Source organism: Oryctolagus cuniculus, chromosome 13 (genome assembly GCF_964237555.1).
Source record: "Oryctolagus cuniculus chromosome 13, mOryCun1.1, whole genome shotgun sequence".
NCBI lineage: Eukaryota > Metazoa > Chordata > Mammalia > Lagomorpha > Leporidae > Oryctolagus > Oryctolagus cuniculus.
In genome coordinates, this window is record NC_091444.1 from 108,963,168 (window position 1) to 108,984,742 (window position 21,575).

The 21,575-nt window shown below is 41.8% G+C and overlaps 1 protein-coding gene across 9 annotated transcripts in view; it reads right to left on the reverse strand.

Moving 5' to 3' along the window:
• Positions 1-1,540: 1,540 nt before the first annotated feature.
• LOC103352374 (coiled-coil domain-containing protein 7) overlaps positions 1,541-21,575 on the reverse strand; it is a 258,082-nt gene continuing 238,047 nt past the window's right edge. For 7 of the 9 annotated variants that reach the window (XM_051833415.2, XM_051833408.2, XM_070056201.1 and 4 more), the window contains 4 exons: positions 21,118-21,237; positions 19,401-19,496; positions 4,607-4,834; positions 1,541-1,703 (listed from right to left, as the gene is read on the reverse strand). In XM_051833415.2, the coding sequence (XP_051689375.2) occupies positions 4,782-4,834; positions 19,401-19,496; positions 21,118-21,237 (269 nt within the window). In that variant the 3' untranslated portion in view covers positions 1,541-1,703; positions 4,607-4,781. The remainder of the gene's footprint in view (positions 1,704-4,606; positions 4,835-19,400; positions 19,497-21,117; positions 21,238-21,575) is intronic. The other 2 variants (XM_051833410.2, XM_051833414.2) reach the window with 2 other exon arrangements.

Here is a 21,575-nt window from a genome sequence, read left to right on the forward strand (position 1 = left end):
TCAGCAGTCAGAACCCAGATCCTCAACAGTGGGAGGACAGGTTCTGGGTTTCCCACGATGGCTCCTGTGAGCTCAGTGCAGGCTGCTCTGGGAACACCTGCGTGGCTGCCTGGTGGGGTTTGGTGGTGGGCAGCTGGTACTATGTTAAGAGCATGTCTGAAATGCACTGCAATTTACCATTCAAATATTTCCCTGGAAATTGCAAGCCTTCCAATAGACCGTGAGGGCCTTTCTCATAAGGCATTTTCAACAGCTCAGATGATAAAACAGACAATTTTTTGGTGTCAGGCATTGAGTTCTACTCTTATTATGTTTTTTTAATCCTCTAAAGATTTTTCAGTTTCATCAATAAGTACAACTTTTTGATGTAATGTTGATTTTGACTCAACATTAGGAACAGCTGAGAGATCCCTGGCCAGATGTTTGTAAGTAGAGGCTGGACGATCATCTTTCAAACATCACATGTGAAAGAAGTCCCACATGGAGTAGAAAATCATATATTCTGTCAGATCTTTTATAACCCATACTCTGAACTCTAGGGTTCTTTAAAGAAATACATGCATTATAGAGAAGGAAAGTTGACAAAATGAGATGAAAGGCTGCCCTTCACCGAGGTCTCATACCCACAGCCCACGTTTCAAGGCTACACTGCTTTGTGAATGGAGTGCACATACATTTTGTCTAAAACTCACTGTTCACCGAGAAGCACCAAGGGCACCTCATCTCTGCCCTATAATGGCATGTGAAAACGGAAACGTACAAATTAATTATTTCTCCTTTTTTTTCCACTGAAGCTGTAGCCTATTAGTATAAGCAGATTTTGAAATGCTGAAATGATTTTCAGATTCTAAAAAAAAACCTAATTAAATACATAATGGTGTTATTCAATTTTGTCTTAGTTCTTTTGGGTTATCGAGTAGATATAGAACCAAAGTATTAATGATATTTAGAATTATTGGGAACTAATTAAAATTCTAAAAGTAAAATACATCTTTAAGTAAAAGAGGTACGTGATAAGGTGGTGATGATGATCATAATAATGAAAATCCATGAATCTCAGGGCCAAGAGTGAAAACAAGACAACGTGAAGACACTGGGTCACTAAATAGTCACTAAATAGACTAAATAGTCACGGTATTTCCCTTATACTTTTCAATGTCCCTCTTAATTAGTGTCAGTTGGGTGAGTGTCAGTTTAACTTGTATCAGTTAAATTTGATATCCATTAATAACATTCTCACAAGGAAAGTTTTTCGGTTTATAAAAGATATCTTTCAGAGTTGAACTAAAGCTGGTAGTGTGCTTTGCAGCCCCACCAGGTTTGATAAATGTTATGTATATAAAACCTTGGTTCAGATCTCTTCAGTGCATTTCCAGTTTTGAAATGAAGAAAGTAAAGCCGCACACTTTCCTTCCTGAATTCAGTTTCTTTACCTGGAAGACTAAGAAGTGTACGGAGATGACTTTTCTCTATTACAGGATCAAATGGAGCGACTTGCAGATAATGTGACACTTAAAGAAGCATACGTTTTCAAAACATGCAGAGCACAAGTTACATTTAATTGATTCTACACCACAACAGAGAGACTACAGGGACATTGGTGAAAGAAGCAAACTGGAACTTCAACAAACAGCTCACTTCTTATCATCAGCAACAAAGAGGCATTGATCTTAGTGGTTCAAAATGTTCCATAAAGTCGAGTTCTGAAAATAAATCAACAATTGTAATTTTTAATTCAGGTTCCAGTGTACCCCTGTATAAGCATCTCTCACATTGTTCTGTGTGCTGCTTGGCACTGGAGCACATTTTATACTAATGGCATTATATTATTTATTTATTGACAGTCAGAGTGGACAGTGAGAGAGACAGAGAGAAAGGTCTTCCTTTGCCGTTGGTTCACCCTCCAATGGCCGCTGTGGCTGTGCACCGCGCTGATCCGATGGCAGGAGCCAGGTACTTATCCTGGTCTCCCATGGGGTGCAGGGCCCAGGGACTTGGGCCATCCTCCACTGCACTCCCGGGCCATAGCAGAGAGCTGGCCTGGAAGAGGGGCAACCGGGACAGAATCCGGCACCCTGACTGGGACTAGAACCCGGTGTGCCGGCGCCGCAAGGTGGAGGATTAGCCTAGTGAGCCGCGGCGCCAGCCACTAATGGCATTTTAAATATATTATGTGGAGCTCTTGCTTCTCAAAATTAATGATCTCTCAACACTAAAATGTTCATTTTAGCTGGACCTTTCAACTCTCTTTGAGCAAATTTTAGTTAGGCTCCGCCAAACCCTGTTCTCCACTGGGCCTTGTCCTTGGCCCTGCCCTTTGCCTAGGCAAAGAATCCTGCAGAGTGAGTTTCAGAACAATCCCCATGCTCACTGCCTCCTCTTAGTAATCTTCCACCCACTGAGCCACATGCTCTGCCCTTTGGCCGTAACTCTCAGCTTTCACAGAGCTCCTCATGCTCTGCGCAGAGAGCTGCCCACGAAACCTTATTCACACTTTCTGCCACTGAGGGGCCAGGTGCTGCCGGGCTTGCAGGATGGGAATTGCACACAAGCATTCAGGGATCCAGGCACATTACCACGAGTAGCCAGCCATCCTGACCATCTGCACCTCGGCAGCTGCTTGGCTAGCTGGGCAGGTGGTGGAAGGGTGATGGGGGAGAACAGTCACTCTGCCTTTTCTCTTCCCAGTCTGATGCTGTGGGTTCAGAAGCAGCAGTCCATGTTTCAGAGAAACCCTGAGGTATGGGCTCTGGCTTTTAGATAGGTGTCAGGCAGCTTAATGCACCAGAATCTCATTCAGTTAAAAAGCTATCAATAGCCTGGACTCTAGTAATTAATGTCCCTTATGCCTTGACCCAGTGGCTCAGCCATTCCTGTTGAAAATCCATGCTCTATTAAAAATCTAAGTTTACTTGATATCCCAGTGCTCACTGGCCTACATAAGAATCCAACATGCTGAGAATTGTCTTCTACCTAAGAGGCAGGACAGTTTTCTACCATTACGAATAGCAAAAAGATTTCCTTTCTATCCCTCTGCATAGCTCGTCACCTTCCTGGGTCTTGGTTGGCTATTGGTTCCCTGAGAATTCTTGAGCTGTGCTCTCCAATGGGAGTCACAAGGCATGTGTGGGTATTTAAATTTGAAAGAATTATAACTTATATAAAATTAGAGATCCTTTGTCACGCCTGCCACATAGCAACAGTCCAGGAGTCCACTTGGCTCACAGCTGCCACACTGGAGGACACAGACACAGAACACTTCCATGATCACAGAACTTTCTGTTGGGAGTGCCTGGGAGAGGGATGCTTCCATAATCGCTATGACACACGGTGGCCTGGGAGCAGAAACACTGAAAAAGAACCAACAGAGATGGAATCTACCTGAGTGCCCTCTGCTACGAGTTACGATATTTGGGTTAAAACATCTCAGCTGCCACTGCTGGCACATGGGCCTGGCTACCAGCTGACCCCTTTGTGTGGCTGTCTATTAAAATCACAACAGAGAATCTGGGTTGAAGGGTCTGGGATGGCGGCAGAGAACCAGCACCACAGGGGAACCCTGTGTGGTAGATGTGCTTGGGAAGTACCGGTGGGGCAGGAGGCGGCTTGTTTCATCGAAAAAGCTTTTCTGTAACTGGAGAGCTTTCCTGGAGCAGAGGTGCCATTGTGTTCTGTAGAAAAGCCTGCTGGATCTCTGGCTTCCCTGGGGCACTGCTGTCTAGGCAGTCCCCAGGCTAACCTAGAAGAACTTTGGAGAGAAGCACAGTTCTCCCTTGTTCACCCAGCTATTGGCGACATGCAACAGCAAATCTCTTTCCCTCTCTGACGATTCTCTCTGCAGTTCTGCCAGAATGATTGATATGGTTCATCCTTATGCTACCCCTGGGGTCTTTCACCATTTTGGAGAATAAACAGCCATCAGGGAAGAATTATTCCATTTATTTTCTGTAGACTTATAGCTAATTTATGCTCAAGTCCTGAATTTTCCTCACCATACAGGTTGCTTATTTACACTAGTATATAAAATATAGATAAAATCTTACAATGAAGGATTAAAGAAGATAGGGACTATTATAGTCATCTTATTTCACTTAATATTTTTTCAGTAAAAATCCAAATTTTCCTATTAATTTTGACACAAAACAGATATACAAAGTATTTGGATGAATAGTATTGCTCATTGCTTTCATTGTTGCTGGGGAAAATAGAACTTTGAAGGCACAAAAGAATATAACGCAACTTAAATCAATATCACAGTGATGACCCAGGCAAGATTTAGATCTCACCCAGTAACATTTAGTCTCTCCAGGCAACAGTAAAAATATGGTTAAAATAATATTTTAATGTAATAAAACATTTGACAATATTCCTACCTTTAAAACTCTTAAGAGGTATATTTTGTGTCACAACAAATTCTTCAAATATGCATTTACACATATTGGTCAGGTCACTGTCATGCATTTTTGTATACTTCATGTAATTGGTTATACACTGTTTACACATGAATATATTAATAGAGTCAGAATGTTGGTTATCTGCATTTAAAAGACAATCATAACCTTCTTAAGATTAAAAAAGGGAAGCAACGTGAAGCGTGCAGACTCACCTGCCGCCTGTGTGCCTTGCATGGCCTGGGCCCCCTCTGCCGCCCAGGGCACCTCCACTGGCTCTTCAGGATGCAGTGCTACTCACATCAGCATTGTTTTCAGATTTCCTCACCTGAAACTCTCACTGCGTGTCCATGGATGTGGTCATGTTCTTTATCTTGCCCAGAACTCCCTTCATTCTTTGAAGTATGGATATTGTGCAGACTTTCGTCTACTGGTATACAACACTGAGAAGAAAAAAATATTTTGTGAATTGAAAACAATATCTGTACTTAATTTCACAACAGTTAATATACTTTTATTGTGTTTGGCATTATGGAAAGCAGGAACTTTAACAACAGCAGAGATTGAAAAGTAGTGTACAACTCTTCATGCCTTTTGTTTCCATAGATGCTACTGGGAAACCCTTTGCTTAGGGTAGTGTGAAGATAGAACAGTAGCTCTCCAGCTCCAACCAGTATCAGCATCACCCAGAGGACTTGTTACAACAGATTGCTGGACTCAGACCTCAGAGCTTCTGATTCAGAGGTGCTCTCCCAAATTAACGGCAGGGACCCAGGTACTTCTACCACCTGTGGTGTGCATTAGCAGAAAACTAGAATCAGGAGCAGAGCTGGGATTCAAATCACTCCAAATATGGGATATGGCTATCCCAAGTGACATCCTAACTGCTGTGCCAAATGGTTGTCTTTGTGTATGTGTTGTGTATGTGTGTTTTTTTATTCAAGAGATGGAGAGGGAGGGAGGGGGAAAGGGGTAGAGGGGGAGAGGGGGTGAGGGGGAGAGGGGGAGAGAGGAGGGAGCACTTTCATTCATCTGCTGGTTCACTCCCCAAATGCCCACAATAGCTGACATTTGACCATTACCAAAGCCAGGAGCCAGAACTCCATCCAGGTCTCCCAAGTGAGTGGTAAGGACACAGGATCTATACTGGCAGGGACATAGAATTGAACCTAGGGCATCTGATATGGGATATGAGTGTCTTAACTGGCATCTTAAATGGGAAGCAATATTCCTGTCCCCTTCCTGTAAGTTTTTAAGTTTTTTAAAGATGTATTTATTTATTTGAAAGAGTTACAGAGAGAGAGAGGAGAGGCAGAGAAAGAGAGAGAGAGGTCTTCCATCTGATGGTTCACTCCCCAATTGGCTGCAATGGCTGGAGCTGTGCCGATCCGAAGCCAGGAGCTCCATCCAGTTCTCCCACATGGGTGCAGGGGCCCAAGGACTTGAGCCATCTTCTACTGCTTTCCCAGGCCATAGCAGAGAGCTGGATTGGAAGTGGAAAAGCCGGGTCTCAAACTGGCACCCATACGGGATGCCAGTGCTTCAGGCCAGGGCGTTAACCCACCGTGCCACAGTGCTGGCCCTGAGTTTTTAAGTTTAAGTAAAGGGGCCAGCGTATTAATTAGTACCATATTGTCCTATTTTTGGAGAATGTCATTTTAAATATGGAAAGGGGAGTGAGGACAGTCAAGAGAGTAAGCAGACAAGTCACAGATGTGGAAAAAATGTTCATGAAGGACGTGTCTGACAACGGACTGTTACCTGAGACACACCACGGGCTCTTGGAACTCAGCAATAATAAAGCAACTCAGCCTAAAGGTGGCTGACAGGCAGTGTGCACAGGTTTTTTATGTTTAGAAGACAGGAAGTGACTGTGGAAATGTAAATAGGAAGTGACTAATGTGATTAGCCAGCAAAGCAGTCGACAGCAGCACTGAATTCTGACCATGAAATAAAGGAAAATACATAAACTGTGCTAACATGAAAGAGGAGGAAAATAGATGAACCAGGGAAAAGGGGCGAGAAATAGAGGAAAGGAGGAGAAGGAAGAGGCACAGAGTGAGGTGTAAATCTAATAATGCATGATCCTAGATTCAGTCCAGACCAGGAAGAAAGCCTATACTAGGCATTATAATGAAGATGCCAGTTATTTTTTTCTTTTCAATTTTATCTAATAGATATAAATTTTCAAAGTACAACTTTTGAGTTATAGCAGCTCTTCCTCCATAACCTTGCTCCCACCCACAACCATCCCATCTCCCACTCCCTCTCCCATCCCATTCTTCATCACTAAGATCAACTTAGTATACCTAAGTAAAGATTTCAACAGACTGCACCCACACAGACACACAAAGAATAGAGTACTGTTTGAGTAGTAGTTTTACCATTAATTCACATAGTACAATATACAAGGGCAGAGGTCCTACATGGGGAGCAGGTGCACAGTGTCTCCTGTTGTTGATTTAACAATTGACACTCTAATTTATGACGTCAGTAATCACCTGAGGCTCTTGTCATGAGCTGCCAAGACTATGGAAGCCTCTCGAGTTCACCAGCTCCAATCTTACTTAGACAAGGTCATAGTCAAAGTGGAAGTTCTCTCCTCCTTTCAGAGAAAGGTACCTCCTTCTTTGATGGCCCTTTCTTTCCACTGGGATCTCACTCACAGAGATCTTTCATTTAGGTAATTTTTTTTTTTTTTTTTGCCAGAGTGTCTTGGCTTTCCATGCCTGAAAAACTCTCCTGGGCTTTTTAGTCAGATCTGAATGCCTTAAGAGCTGATTCTGAGGGCAGCATGGACAGATGCCAGTTAAATCTGGGTTGTAGGATGGATAATGGGTTGTACTGTTAATAAATTTCCCATTTTTGATAACTGTGCTATGAACACATGAGAGGTATGCATTCAGGAAATCTGCAGGAAGGTATTTTAGGAAAAGGGTCACTATGTCTCCAAGCTACTCCTCTAGAGTTCAGAAACAATCAGTAACATTTGTGGCACACATAGAAGAGGGTACTTCACAGAGCTGTGGGAAGTGTGTATTATGCCTAGCGTGGACCTAGGCTGCACAGTGAAAAGATGTGTTGATTCTGATCTCAGGAAGATCACAAAAGAAAAGGCGATGGCTGGTGCTGCGGCTCACTAGGCTAATCCTCTGCCTGAGGCACCGGCACCCCGGGGTTCTAGTCCCAGTTGGGGCGCTGGATTCTGTCCCTGTTGCTCCTCTTCCAGTCCAGCTCTCTGCTGTGGCCCGGGAAGGCAGTGGAGGATGGCCCAAGTGCTTGGGCCCTGCACCCGCATGGGAAAACCAGGAGGAGGCACCTGGCTCCTGGCTTCGGATCGGTGCAGCGCGCCGGCCGTAATGGCTATTTAGGGGTGAACCAACAGAAGGAAGACCTTTCTCTCTCACTGTCTAACTCTGCTTGTCAAAAAAAAAAAAAAAAAAAAAAAAAGGCGAGGAACTGCATTCCATGGGACAATTGGGCAGAAGCTTGCAGTGGAAACTGAACAAAAAAAAGTGATGCTGTGGAGCAGCAGGGAAAGTACAGCCATGCGCAGTGAGCAGGACATCGCCAGTGGCCACAGGGGACACCATCTTCTTGGAGCCAGGCATCTAGCAACCAGCAGGTGGAAAGGCCATGTTAATAAGGTGAATAGAGGCTACTCTGGTCCGTGCACAACTTGGGGTTTTATCAGCGGGATAAATCCACAGTCCCCACTGACTTCGAGTCTGGCCTGGAGGGTTGGAAGGGGGCAGAGCAACTACTTAGGTCCACTCCCCTCCCCTCATTCCATTAAGACACAGACTCAGCTTGTCAAGGCAGAGCACTGACCAATCTCTACTGGTTAGACAGCTGGTTCTGGGAACACTCACGGCTCTTTCTGTGGACAGGGAAGCTCGCGGGGCTGACAGTGGATCCCCGGTGACTGTGTGGCTGTGTGACAGGGCATGTTGCAGTGGATTAGTTCTGAGAGGAGGAGAATGGTGGGGGCAAGAGGCGTGGAATCACCACACAGACCCTGGGAGTCAGGTGAAAGTGCGCCAGAGGTGAGCAGCCCGCAGACTCGTTTATTTCAGTTGGTACAGCAGCTTATATAGCCAAGGCAGCCAATCCGGTCAAGGGGCGGTTTATGCCCTAACCAATCACAGCCCATTGCCAGGTGGGTTTTGAAGCCATCCGATAATCACAGCCTTTTGCCAGGCAGGCTCTGTTGCCAGGGGGTTCCCGAAGCCACTCGCTTGCCAGCGGCCATCTTGGCATGGCCTTCTCATTCCAACACAAGGGCATGGCTAGTTCTTTGGGCCATCACTATTCCTGGCTCCAGAGGCTCAAGGTTCCGTATTCACACTGAGGAGCACACAGATCCTTTGTGTGGTTTGTGTGCCTTTGTGGGTAAGGTGTTAAGGCACTGTGGGCTCACCTTGGGTGGTGGGGTTACCTTAACATGAAGAGCTGATGCTGTGATCATGCTAGCTAACATGATCATATCCCCCACCCCCACTACCACTGATGACAGAGATCAGCCACACCCAACTTGGGTATCACTGTGGACTCTAGGCCCACCATTAAGTAAGCATGAGCCAGGGCTCCCTGACCACACCTCATATATACCTATGGAAAATCCACTTAAGAAGCAGATGGTCCATTAAGCCATGGAGACATGTTTTAAAGATAAAAGCTATGAGATGAGAAAAACCATAAATATTTCAATAAATGCCTAAAAATAAATGTAGAAATATAAGAAGCATGAGAGGCTGACACTGTGGTGCAGTGGGTTAAAGCCCTGGCCTGAAGTGCCGGCATCCCATATGGGCGCCAGTTCTAGACCTGGCTGCTCTTCTTCCAATCCATCTCTCTGCTATGGCCTGGGAGAGCAGTAGAAGATGGCTCAAGTCCTTGGGCCCCTGCACCCACATGGGAGACCTGGAGGATGCTCCTGGCTCCTGGCTCCAGATCAGTGCAGCTCTGGCTGTTGTGGATGTTGTTGTTCATCTGGAGAGTGAACCAGCAGATGGAAGACCTCTCTCTGTCTCTACCTCTCTCTGTAACTCTTTCAAATAAATAAAATAAATCTTTTAAAAAAACATGAACAAGGAAAATAGTATGATTCCCCCAAAAGAACACAAAAACATGTTAATTAGAATGTTAAATTAGAATGTTAAAGATGAAGCGACATGAGTGACATGGATGGAAAATTCTGCCAGGAGATGTAGATACTGAACAGAAATCAAACTGAAATATTAGAAGTTAAGAATTCAATAGATTAAAGAAAAAAATACAGCAGAAAGCCTTAACAGCAGACTTTGTGAGGCAGAGAAAGAATATCCAAGCTAGATGATAAATCTTTGGAAATACCTCAGTCAGACAAAACAACAACAACAAAGAGAAAGAAAGAAAAAATTAGAAAAACCAAAAACAGTGTTTGAGATTTATGGGATACTATCCAACAACCACACATACAAGTCTTAGGAGTTCCTGAAGGTGTGGGAAGAGAGAATGGATTAGAAGTTCCATTAAATGAAATAATAGCAGAAAACTTCTCTAATGTAGAGAAAGATAGGGACATCCAAGCACAGAAAGCATATGGAACTTCTAATAGACGTGATCAGAAAAGATCTTAACCATGACACACTGTAGTCAAACTTTCAACAGTAAAACATAAAGAAAAGATTATCAAATGTACACAAGACAAATGCAAGATTACCTTCAAACAATCTCCAATTAGACAGACCACTGATTTCTCATTAGAAGCTCTACAGGCTAGGAGAGAATAGAACGACTTAGTCCAAGTCCTAAAAGAAAAAACTGTCAACCGAAAATACTCCACCTAGCAAAGCTCTCATTTGTAAAGGAAGGTGAACTAAACACCTTCCAAAACAGAAATACAAAAAATTTGTCACCACTCATTCAGCCTTACAAGGGATACTTAAATATGTGCTAGCCACAGAAACAAATAGTCACCATCTAGAATGAAAGGAAAGGCAAAAAATCTAGTTAAAGCACAACAGAAATCCAGAACAAACAATAGGAATATTTATGGGAAAATGGTGGGATAAAGCTGTTACTTATTGATAGTAACCTTGAATGTAAATGGTGTAAACTCTCCAATTAAAGGATACAGACCAGCTGAATGGGTTAAAAAACAACTGTTTAGGCCGGTGCCATGGCTCACTAGGCCCTGCAGCACCAGTACCCTGTGTTCTAGTCCCGGTTGGGTCACCGGTTTCTGTCCTGGTCGCTCCTTTTCCAGTCCAGCTCTCTGCTGTGCCCAGGAAGGCAGTGGAAGATGGCCCAAGTGCTTGGGCCCTGCACCCGCATGGGAGACCAGGAGGAAGCACCTGGCTCCTAGCTTTGGACTGGTGCAGTGCGCCGGCCGTAGTGGCCATTTGCGGGGAAGAAAGACCTTTCTAACGGAAGGAAGACCTTTCTCTCTGTCTCTTTCTCTCACTAACTCTGCCTGTCAAAAAAACAAAAAAAAAACTATTTGCTGCCTACAAGAAACACACCTCATCAACAAAAATACAGAGTGAAAGGATGGCAAAACATGGAAAACAAAAATTATCAGGAGTAGCCTTTCTAACATCAGACAAAACAGACTTTAAGAAAAAAACTGTCAAAAGTGACAGATGTGCATGATGCAATGATTAAGGAATCAGTTCAACAGGAAGAACTGACTATAATAAATGTGTATTCACCCAATACCAGGGTGCCTGGCTATTTAAAACAAATGTTGGTACATCTAAAAGAAGACAGCCTCCAATACAATAATAACAGGGGACTTTAACACCCCACTTTCATCAAAAGACAAAAAGAAAAGAAAAGAAAAGAAAAGAAAAGAAAGAAGACCTAAATGAAAGATCTCTGCAAGTGAGATCCCAGTGGAAAGAACAGGGCCATCAAAGAAGAGGTACCTTTCTCTGAAGGGAGGAGAGAACTTCCACTTTGACTGTGACCCTATCTGAATAAGATCGAAGTCAGTGAACTCAAAAGGCTTCCATAGCCTTGGCAACTCATGACTAGAGCCTAAGGAGGTTACTGATGCCATAAACAAGAGTGTCAAATCATTAAGTCAACAACAGGAGTCACTGTGTACTTACTCCTCATGTGGGATCTGTCCTTACTGTGTTGTCCAATATGAAGTAATGCTATAACTAGTACTGAAACAGTATTTTACACTTTATGTTCTGTGTGTGCAAACTGATGAAATCTTTACTTAATATATACTAAATCGATCTTCGTATATAAAGATAATTGAAAATGAATCTTGATGTGAATGGAGTGGGAGATGGGAGTGGTGTGAGTGGGAGGGACGTTATGGGGGGGGGAGTCATTGTAATCCATAAACTGTACCTTGGAAATTTATATTTACTAAATAAAAGTTTTAAAAAAAAGACAACAAATCAAAAAGGAAACAACAGAGTTAATCTATGCTACGGACTAAGTGGAACTAATTGGTACCTCTAGAATGTTTCATCCCACAGGTGCAGAACACACCTTCTTTTCATCAGTATGTGGAACTTTCTCTATGATAGACCATATTCTAGGCTATTAAATAAGTCTCAACAAACTAAGAAAAACTGAAATTGATCTATGTATCTTTTCTGATCACAATGGAATGAAACTTGAAATTAATAACTTAAGAAACTCTAGAAAATATAAAAAATGGAGTGTGAACATCAATATCTCTGAATGAACAGTGGGTCACAGAAGAAATCAAAAGGAAAATAAAAAAATTCCTAAAATGAATACTGAATGAAGATCACAACATGTCAATCCTTACGTGATACAGCAAGAGCAGTGTTAAGAGGAAAGTTTATAGCAATTAGCACTTACAACTAGAAATTGGAAAGGCATCAAATAAATGATGTAACAATGCATCTCAAGAACCTCAAAAAACAAGAACAAATGCAACCCAAAATTAGCAGGAGGAAAAATAATTAAAATGACAGAAAAAATTAACAAAATTGAAACCAAAATTGATACAAAAGATGAGTGAAATATAGAGCTGGGATTTTTGTTTTGAAAAAATAAATAAAATTGATACACCATTCGGACAACTAAGCAAAAAAAGGGAGAAGACCCAAATTTATAAAATCAAAGATGGAAAGGGAAATGTTACAACAGATACCACAGAAATAAAAAAATTATCAGGAATTATTAAAAATAGCTACATGCCAACAAATTGGAAAATCTAGAAGAAATGGATAGATATCTGGACACATACAACTTTGAAAATTGAGTCTTGAAGACGTGGAAAACCTAAATAAAAAAAAAGACGAATAATCAAGACGGATAATGAATCAGTAATAAAGATCCAACAGGCTGGTGCCACGGCTCACTATGCTAATCCTCCGCCTGCGATGCGGCACTCCAGGTTCTAGTCCCAACTGGGGCACCGGATTCTGTCCCTGTTGCTCCTCTTCCAGTCCAGCTCTCTGCTGTGGCCTGGGAGGGCAGTGGAAGATGGCCCAAGTGCTTGGGCCCTGCACTTGCATGGGAGACCAGGAGGAAGCACCTGGCTCCTGGCTTCTGATTGGTGCGGCGCACTGGCCATAGCGGTCATCTGGGGGGTGAACCAATGGAAGGAAGACCTTTCTCTCTGTCTCTCTCTCTAACTCTGCCTGTCAAAAAAAAAAAAAAAAAAAAGTCCAACAAAGAAAAGCTCAGCACCAGATGGCTTAACTGCTGTATTCTACCAGACATTTAAAAAAGAACTAATTCAAATTTTTCTCAAGCTATTCAAGGCAATTGAAAGGGAGGGAATGCTCCTAAACTCCTTCTGTGAGCCCAGCATCACATTAATTTCAAAACCAGAAAAAGATACAACAGGAAAAGTGAACTAGAGATCAATATCCTTGATGAACATAGATGCAAAAATCAACAAAAACTGATTGAATCCAACACATCAAAAATATTATTCACCTGGACCAAGTTGGATTTATCCCTGGGATGCAGGGGTGTTTTAATATATGCAAATCAATCAATGTGACACATCACGTTAACAAACTGAAGAATAAAAACCATATGATTATTTCAATAGACACAGAGAAAGCATTTGATAAAATACAACATTCTTTCATGAAAAAAAGTCTTAAGTATGGGGTACAGAAGGAATATTATTTAACACAAGGAAATATTTGAGAACTCCACAGAAAGCATCATAGTTAATGGGAAAAAGCTGGAAGCATTTCCACTAAGATCTGGAATCAGACAATCACTTTCATCATTGTTATTTAATGTAATCCTGGAAGTTTTAGCCAGAGCCATTTGGCAAGGAAAATAAATCAAATGGATATAAATTGGAAAAAGAGGAAGTCAAATTATCCTTGTTTGCAGATGACATAATTCTATATATAGGAGAACCAAAAGACTCTACTAAGAGACTAATGAAACTCAGAAGACAGTTTGATAAAGTTTCAGGATATAGAATCAACAGGCAAAAATAGTCTTTCTATACACAAACAATGCCATGGCCGACAAAGAATGTGTAAGATCAGCACCGTTCACAATATTTAAAAGAGCTTAAGTACTCTCCGATAAATTTAACCAAGGATATGAAAATCTTTATAATTAAAATCACAAAACATTAGTAAAACAAAACAAAACAAAACAAAACAAAACCTGGGCCAGCTCCATGGTGCAGAATGTTAATCCTCCACCTGTGGCATGCAATCCAATATGGGTGCCAGTTCTAGTCCCAGCTGCCCCTCTTCCAATCCAGCTCTCTGCTGTGGCCTGGGAAAGCAGTAGAAAATGGCCCAAGTGCTTGGGCCCCTACACCTATGTGGGAGATTGGGAAGGAGCTCCTGGTTCCTGGCTTCAGATCGGCGCAGCTCCGGCCGTTGTGGCCATCTGAGGAGTGAACCAATGCAAGGAAGACCTTCCTCTGTCTCTCCCTCTCACTGCCTGTAATTTTACCTCTCAAATAAATAAATAAAATCTTAAAAAAAAACCCAAAAGACCCAAAAAGTGGACAACTATTTTATGTTAATGTGTTAGAAGGATCAATATCATTAAAATATCCATAAAACCCAAAGAAATTACACATTTAATGTCATCCCAACCAAAATACTTCCTCTGAGATCTAGAAAAAAATGCTAAAATTCATATGGAAATGTAAGAGACACCGAATAGCTAAGGCAATCTTAAATAACAAAAACAAAGCTGGAGGCATCACAATACCAGATTTAAAGACATACTGCAGAGCCAGCACCGTGGCTCAATAGGCTAATCCTCCGCCTTGCGGCACTGGCACACCGGGTTCTAGTCCCTGATTCTGTCCCGGTTGCCCCTCTTCCAGGCCAGCTCTCTGCTGTGGCCTGGGAGTGCAGTGGAGGATGGCCCAAGTCCTTGGGCCCTGCACCCCATGGGAGACCAGGATAAGTACTTGGCTCCTGGCTTCGGATCAGTGTGATGCACCAGCCGCAGCGCGCCGGCTGCGGCGGCCATTGGAGGGTGAACCAATGGCAAAAGGAAGACCTCTCTGTCTCTCTCTCTCACTGTCCACTCTGCCTGTCAAAAAAAAAAAAAAAAAAAAAAAAGACATACTGCAAGGCAATTATAATAAAAGCAACCTAGTGCTTGCACATAAGTAGACATGTAGATCAACAGAATGAAATAGAAACCTAGAAATTTATCTATGCAGCTACAACCAACTACTCCTCCATATAAATGAGCTAAATCAATCCCTGGAGAAAGGATTGCTTCTTCAGCAAATGGTATTGGGTAAGCTGGATCTATGTGTGCAGAAGTATGAAATAAGACCCCTACCTTATACTTCATACAAAAATAAATTCCAAATAGATCAAGGATCTGAATCTAAGACCTGATAACATCACATCACTAAAGAAGAACAGCGGGAAACTCTGCAAGACATTGGCATAGGCAAACACTTCTTGGAAAGACCCCTCTATTGCACAGGCATTAAAGACAAAAACAGACAAATGGGATTACATCCAGCTAAGAAGTTTATACACTGCAAAGCAAACACTCAACAAAGTAATGAGGCAACCAACAGAATGGGAGAAAATATTTGCAAGCTCTGTAACTGATAAGGGATTAATATCCAAAATCTATAAAGAGCTCAAGGAGTTCAACAACAATAACAAAACAAACAATCCAGTTAAAAAATGGGCAAAGGGCACAAACAGGCATTTTTCAAAGGGTGAAATACAAATGGCCAACAGACACATGAAAACATGCTCAGGATCACTAGCCATCAAGGAAATGCAAATCAAAACCACAATGAGGTTTCACCTCACCCCAATTAGAATGGCTATCATCCAAAAATAAAAAAAAATACTAAGTGGCAGTGAGGATATGGGAAAAAGTTACCCTCTTCTGCTGTTGTTGGAAATGTAAGCTAGTACAACCATTATGGAAAATTCCTTTGAAATCTGAATATTGATCTGCCATATGACCTAGTCATCCCTCTCCTGGGAATTTACCTAAATCAAATGAAATCAGCATATGAAAGAGTAATTTATACCCTTGTGTTTATTGCAACTCAATTCACAATAGCTCAGATATGGAGTCAACCCAGATAACCATCAAGTGAAGACTGGATAAAGAAATTGTGGCATATATACACTATGGAGTACTATTCAGCCATAAAAAGGAATGAAATAATTGTCTTTTCTAACAAAATAGATAAAACTGAAAACCAATATACTTAGTGAAGTCAGTCCCCAAAAGATAAATACCATGTTTTGTCTGATATGTGGTAATTAAATAGAACACAAAGTGTATAGGAATGAAATCAGTATCTTGTGGCTTGATTATGGTTTTCAGCCATTGTTTACACTGTTGTAGAACTGTGATCTTTCTACTTTTCACTTGTTGACTATTATGGCTAGTGGTGCAGTGAGTCTGTGATTATAGAGTGGACTGAAATTATTTTTGCAAAAAATTAAAAAAAGAAATGAAGGAAGGAGAAGCATTGAGGGAGAGAACCAGGGAGGCAGTGAAGTATGGCTATCTTCTTAGAACTGTACCTATTAAAGACATGAAATATGTTCAGTGTTATTAATAAAGATAAAATTAAAAAAAAAACTATGCATGATTTTTGAAAATTTCTGGCACCAAAATAAACTCTTTTCATTCTATTTTCTGTGAATCTTTAAAGTCCCTGTATACATATGGACACAGAGAAGACAAAATGACATGGTACAGCAATTAGTGAATCTGTAGAAAGGATGCATGGAATTCCTCTTAGAATTCCTTTAATATCTTGGTAAACTTGAATTGATATAAAAATGAGGTTTTAAAAACCTTATTACCCAAAAAGCTTCTATGATGCCAAAGGGCAACTTGCAGAAAAATATGTAAAGGTTATGGACAACTGACAAAAGAAATTGAAATTGTCAATAAAAATATAATATATGTCTGGTTTTCAGGAAACATAAGTGACTTTCATTGAATAATTTTTTCTGTTTATTCACTTTTACTGACTTATTTTGAAAGCTGTGGTAAGTTATTTGTAACATAATTGATCATTTCAAAATGTATAGTGTGGTGGGTAGGGCTGTTCACCTTGTAGTGCAACCAGCACCACCATGTATCTCCAGAACTCTTTTTAGTCTTACAGAACCAAAGCTTTGTGCTCCTTAAACAGGAGTCTCCCAGTCTCCAGTGTGTGAAGATTCCAGTTACTCCATGCCCTCACCAACACTTGTCCTTTCTCCCTTTTTCTTCCTTCTTCTCTCTCCCCCACCATCATTCCTTCTTTTTGATAACAGGTCCCGTAATGGGTAAGAAATCAGATCTCATTATGGTTTTGATGTGCATTTCCATAATAATATCAATCAATCTAATGCTGAGTGTTTTTAAACTATCTTTTTAGGAGGAGTGTCTTTTAAAGTCCTTTGCCTGTTAGGCTGGTGCTGAGGCTCACTAGGCTAATCCTCTGCCTGAGGCACTGGCACACCGGGTTCTAGTCTCAGTTGGGGCACCAGATTCTGTCCCGGTTGCCCCTCTTCCAGTCCAGCTCTCTGCTGTGGCCCAGGAGTGCAGTGGAGGATGGCCCAAGTCCTTGGCCCCTGCACCCGCATGGGAGACCAGGAGGAAGCACCTGGCTCCTGGCTTCGGATCGGCGCAGTGCGCCGGCAATAGAGGCCATTTGGGGGGTGAACCAATGGAAGAAAGACCTTTCTGTCTCTGTCTGTCTAACTCTGCCTGTCAAAAAAAAAAGTCCTTTGCCTGCTTTTTAATTGAGTTTTTTTTTTAAACTTTTATTTAATGCATATAAATTTCCAAAGTACGACTTATGGATTACAATGGCTTTCCCCCCATACCGTCCCTCCCACCCACAACCCTCCCCCTTTTTTTTTTTTGCTGTTGAGTTTTAGGATACCTCTACTAGTATTTCTCTTAATCTCTTATGAGACATATTATTTGAAAATATTTTTCTCTAATTCTGTGTATTGCTGTTTATTCTGTTGATATTTTCCTTTGGTGCATAAATTATTTTTAATTTTTGAGGAAATCTATGTTTTCTATATTTTTCTTTTTTGACTATGCCTTTGGTGTCATATCCAAATCAATGCCAAGTCCAATGTCATGAAGGTTTTCCACTAAGACTTTAACAATTATTTATTTTTACTTTACTTGAAAGTTTGTGTGTGTGTGTGTGTGTGTGTGAGAGAGAGAGAGAGAGAGAGAGAGAGAGAGAGTTATATATTGATTTCCCATCTACTGATTCACTCCCTAAATGCCTACAAAATCCAGGGTTGGGCCAGGCTAAAGCCAAGAGGCTGGAACTTAATCCAGGTCTCCTATGTGGGTGGCAGGGACCCAAGTACTTGGACCATCACTGCTGCCTGCCAGGGTGTACATGAGCAGGATGCTGGATCAGAAGCAGAGCAGCCTGTACCTGAATGAGACACTCTGATGTGGGATATAGAGACCCCAAGTGGTGTCTTAACCACTGCCAAGTGCCTGCCTCTCTTCTAAGATTTTTGTATTTTAGTTCTTAATTTTAGCTCCTTGATCCACTTTTAGCTAATCTTTGCATATGGTATAAGGTAAAGGCACAGCCTTGCTCTTTTGCTGCCGCTGCCCAGCCTTCCTGGCATCATACCTGGTGGAACCCATTCTTTCGTCCTGGGTGGTCTGGCCATCAGTGTCAAAATCATTGGACCACACATGGCGGGTTTGCTTCTGAGATCTCTGTCTCATCTAACTGGCCTATGTGTCTATGAAAGCGCTGCATTCTATTAATTACTGTGGCTTTTTTTGAAATTGTGAAATGTGACTCTCATAACTTTGTTCTTTTTCAAGAGTATTTTGACTACTGCTGTCCCTTTAGATTCCAAATGAATTTTAGGGCAGACTTTTCCTTTTCTGAAAAAACATAGTCTTTGGAATTTTGATGGGGATTCTACTGACTCTTTCAAACACTTTGCATAGTATTGACATCGTATCAATATGACTCAGTACTGTGAATATTTCCAAACTATGAGAGGTCTGGTGTGGGTAGGACGCTGGGAAACAGGCTCTTCATGCCTTTCTAAGCAGAAATATTAACTATGGTCATTTTGGAAAGCACTTGGCAATACCTATAACAATCAAAAGCCCCGTTACCCCATTACAACAGTCGCACTTATACCACCACACATCAATATCCATGCACAGTGATACTGCTTGCAAGAGTGGTTGCTGTGAAAAACAATGACAGAAGATGTAGTTGTCTTTTATGGAGGAATTATTGTACAATTATAATGTGCTTACATTTTAGAAATTTCATACAGCAAGTTTGTGTGAGAAGTAAAAGACATGTGTATCAATTTAGCTCAGTAAAGAGGGCCGGTGCCCATGATCCTGGTTTTACACAGCACCATGCAAAGCCTGTGCACATACACGTCTGTACGAAGGCAGGTTTGGGAAACGTGGTTGGCTGTAACATTGCTATTTGGTGGAGGGGCCAAAGCTTGGAGGAAGCTGGTGAACAGAGAGACCTGGAGTGCAGCACAACTTCTGTTTCCTATCTCAGACCTGCAGTGACTCTCTCACCTTTAGGGTTGGGCTTCTTAGCTGCAGAGTTCACAACAGGCAGAATATGTGCAAATCCAACAATCTTCGGGCTTAATTTTTTCTTTTTAGATCGCCCTAAAAATGAGAACAATGTTACTAAATTCTACCAAGAATTATCTAATTTCAACATTTAAAAAAGTTAAATCGTTTCCACTTCTAAAGGACAGCTTCTTTAGTTTTCTCAGCAATTTAGATAGAGCAGCCTAAGTAACACAAACATTTCGTATCTGACATCTGCTTGCCTGGTGTTCGGGGGCCGAAATCACACACATAAAAATGTCAGCCCCCTGGGATTTCTGGGAAGTTCCTGTCTCTTCAGTTCCTGTGAACAGCATCCCAGCAACATTTTTTTATTCCTTCCATGGCACCCTATAGTTTATGTTCTTATTTATATTTACAGGACCTGTTTTGCCACCCCCCTCACATGAGCAGCAGATGGGCAGGGCCCCCTCTCCTGCAGAATCAGGGACCTGCCACCAGGCTCCTCGTTTCAGGCGTGGCAGCTCTTTCCAAACTCCTTCTTCCACATAAACAGAATTCTTTGTACACTTTCATTTACCTAGTTAACACATTATGCTTGGTTATCTAGGGTGTATATTCTTGCTCTCTTTTCGAAATTAGTCAAGTTTCTTTTATTTATTTTTTTATTTATTTGACAGGTAGAGTTGCAGACAGTGAGAGACAGAGAGACAGAGAGAAAGGTCTTCCTTCCATTGGTTCACTCCCCAAATGGCTGCCACGGTCAGCGCTACGCTGATCCGAAGCCAGGAGCCAGGCGCTTCCTCCCGGTCTCCTATGTGGGTGCAGGGACCCAAGCACTTGGGCCATCCTCCACTGCCTTCCCGGGCCACAGCAGAGAGCTGGACTGGAAGAGGAGCAACTGGGACTAGAACCTGGCGCCCATATGGGATGCTGGCGCCGCAGGTGGAGGATTAACCAAGTGAGCCATGGTGCCGGCCCCCAAGTTTCTATTTCTTAAATGAACCTCAATTATCTGCTGCCTCATCCCAAACAATAGCCACCCAATTGCTGGGCACGGGAATGAAACCCTGACAGAAGCTCCAAAGTGCATCAGACTGACAGCCCCTGCTTGTGAGCTATAAACGAGGCCCCTGCTTTATTGTTCAGCGTTTTAGGGGAGCTATGCAGTAACATCACACTAACAGTGTTAGTGAATGGTTTGTCTGAACTATTGAAACAAACACTTTTGCCAGCAACCTGGGGAGAAAATGCTTTTCTCTGCACAACCATCTGCAATACAGGTTACTCATTTTTCATTTATGTTCTTCTGCATTATTAAATGACAAACTGATTTAATAGCCCTTTAGGAAAGCAATCTGGTAGCACCTTTTAACATTAAAAACCCATATATATTTTAACAAGAAATACCAATCCTAGGACAATACACCAAAGAAATAAAGTACAAATATGAAAGAGGATATGTACATGGATATACCTGGTAGTATAGAAAATTCAGAAAGTCAATACTCTAATGCAATAACAGTTGAATAAATATCCTCTCCTGTGAAATGTAATGTTACCCATAGAAGTGATAAACCAGAGTCATTTCACCTTAAGACTTGAAGGATTTCTCTGAGATATTAATGAACCAAAAATAGGAGGCAGAGTTACCAAAAGGCACAAGACTACTCTGACGATTAGCTGCTGCTTCCTGTCTTCATGCCTCATTTCTTACCATGAGTTTCAAAGGGAGATAAGTTGATCACTTTCATGGGGAATTTACTTGGTGTAGTGCGCCTGGATGACATACTGTCCCGATACTCTGTGGAACCATCATATTTAAATAAACTTGTACCTCAAATAAGAATTTAAAGAGAAAAGCACATTAGTACTATGGCCATTCTCAAGCTGCTCCTCAGCCTCAATGGGTTAGCTTTGATTTCTACATTCGTAATATTCTTTCTGTGTTTTATCGAGTGAGCTACTACCCTAATTTCTGTAAGGGTTTGGGCATTTTCTTCAGAAGGTGTGAGTGCTCCTTCAGTGTGCGCACCTTATTCTGGAGCTGTGCCCCAACACAATACACTTTAAGCCAATTTCTGCATTTGGCCTGTAGTCTGTGTCTAAAATGATGGTTTCAGAGGGCAAAGCTTTGTACATAAACCACTGGATCTCCCATGCCTCAGTTCAACC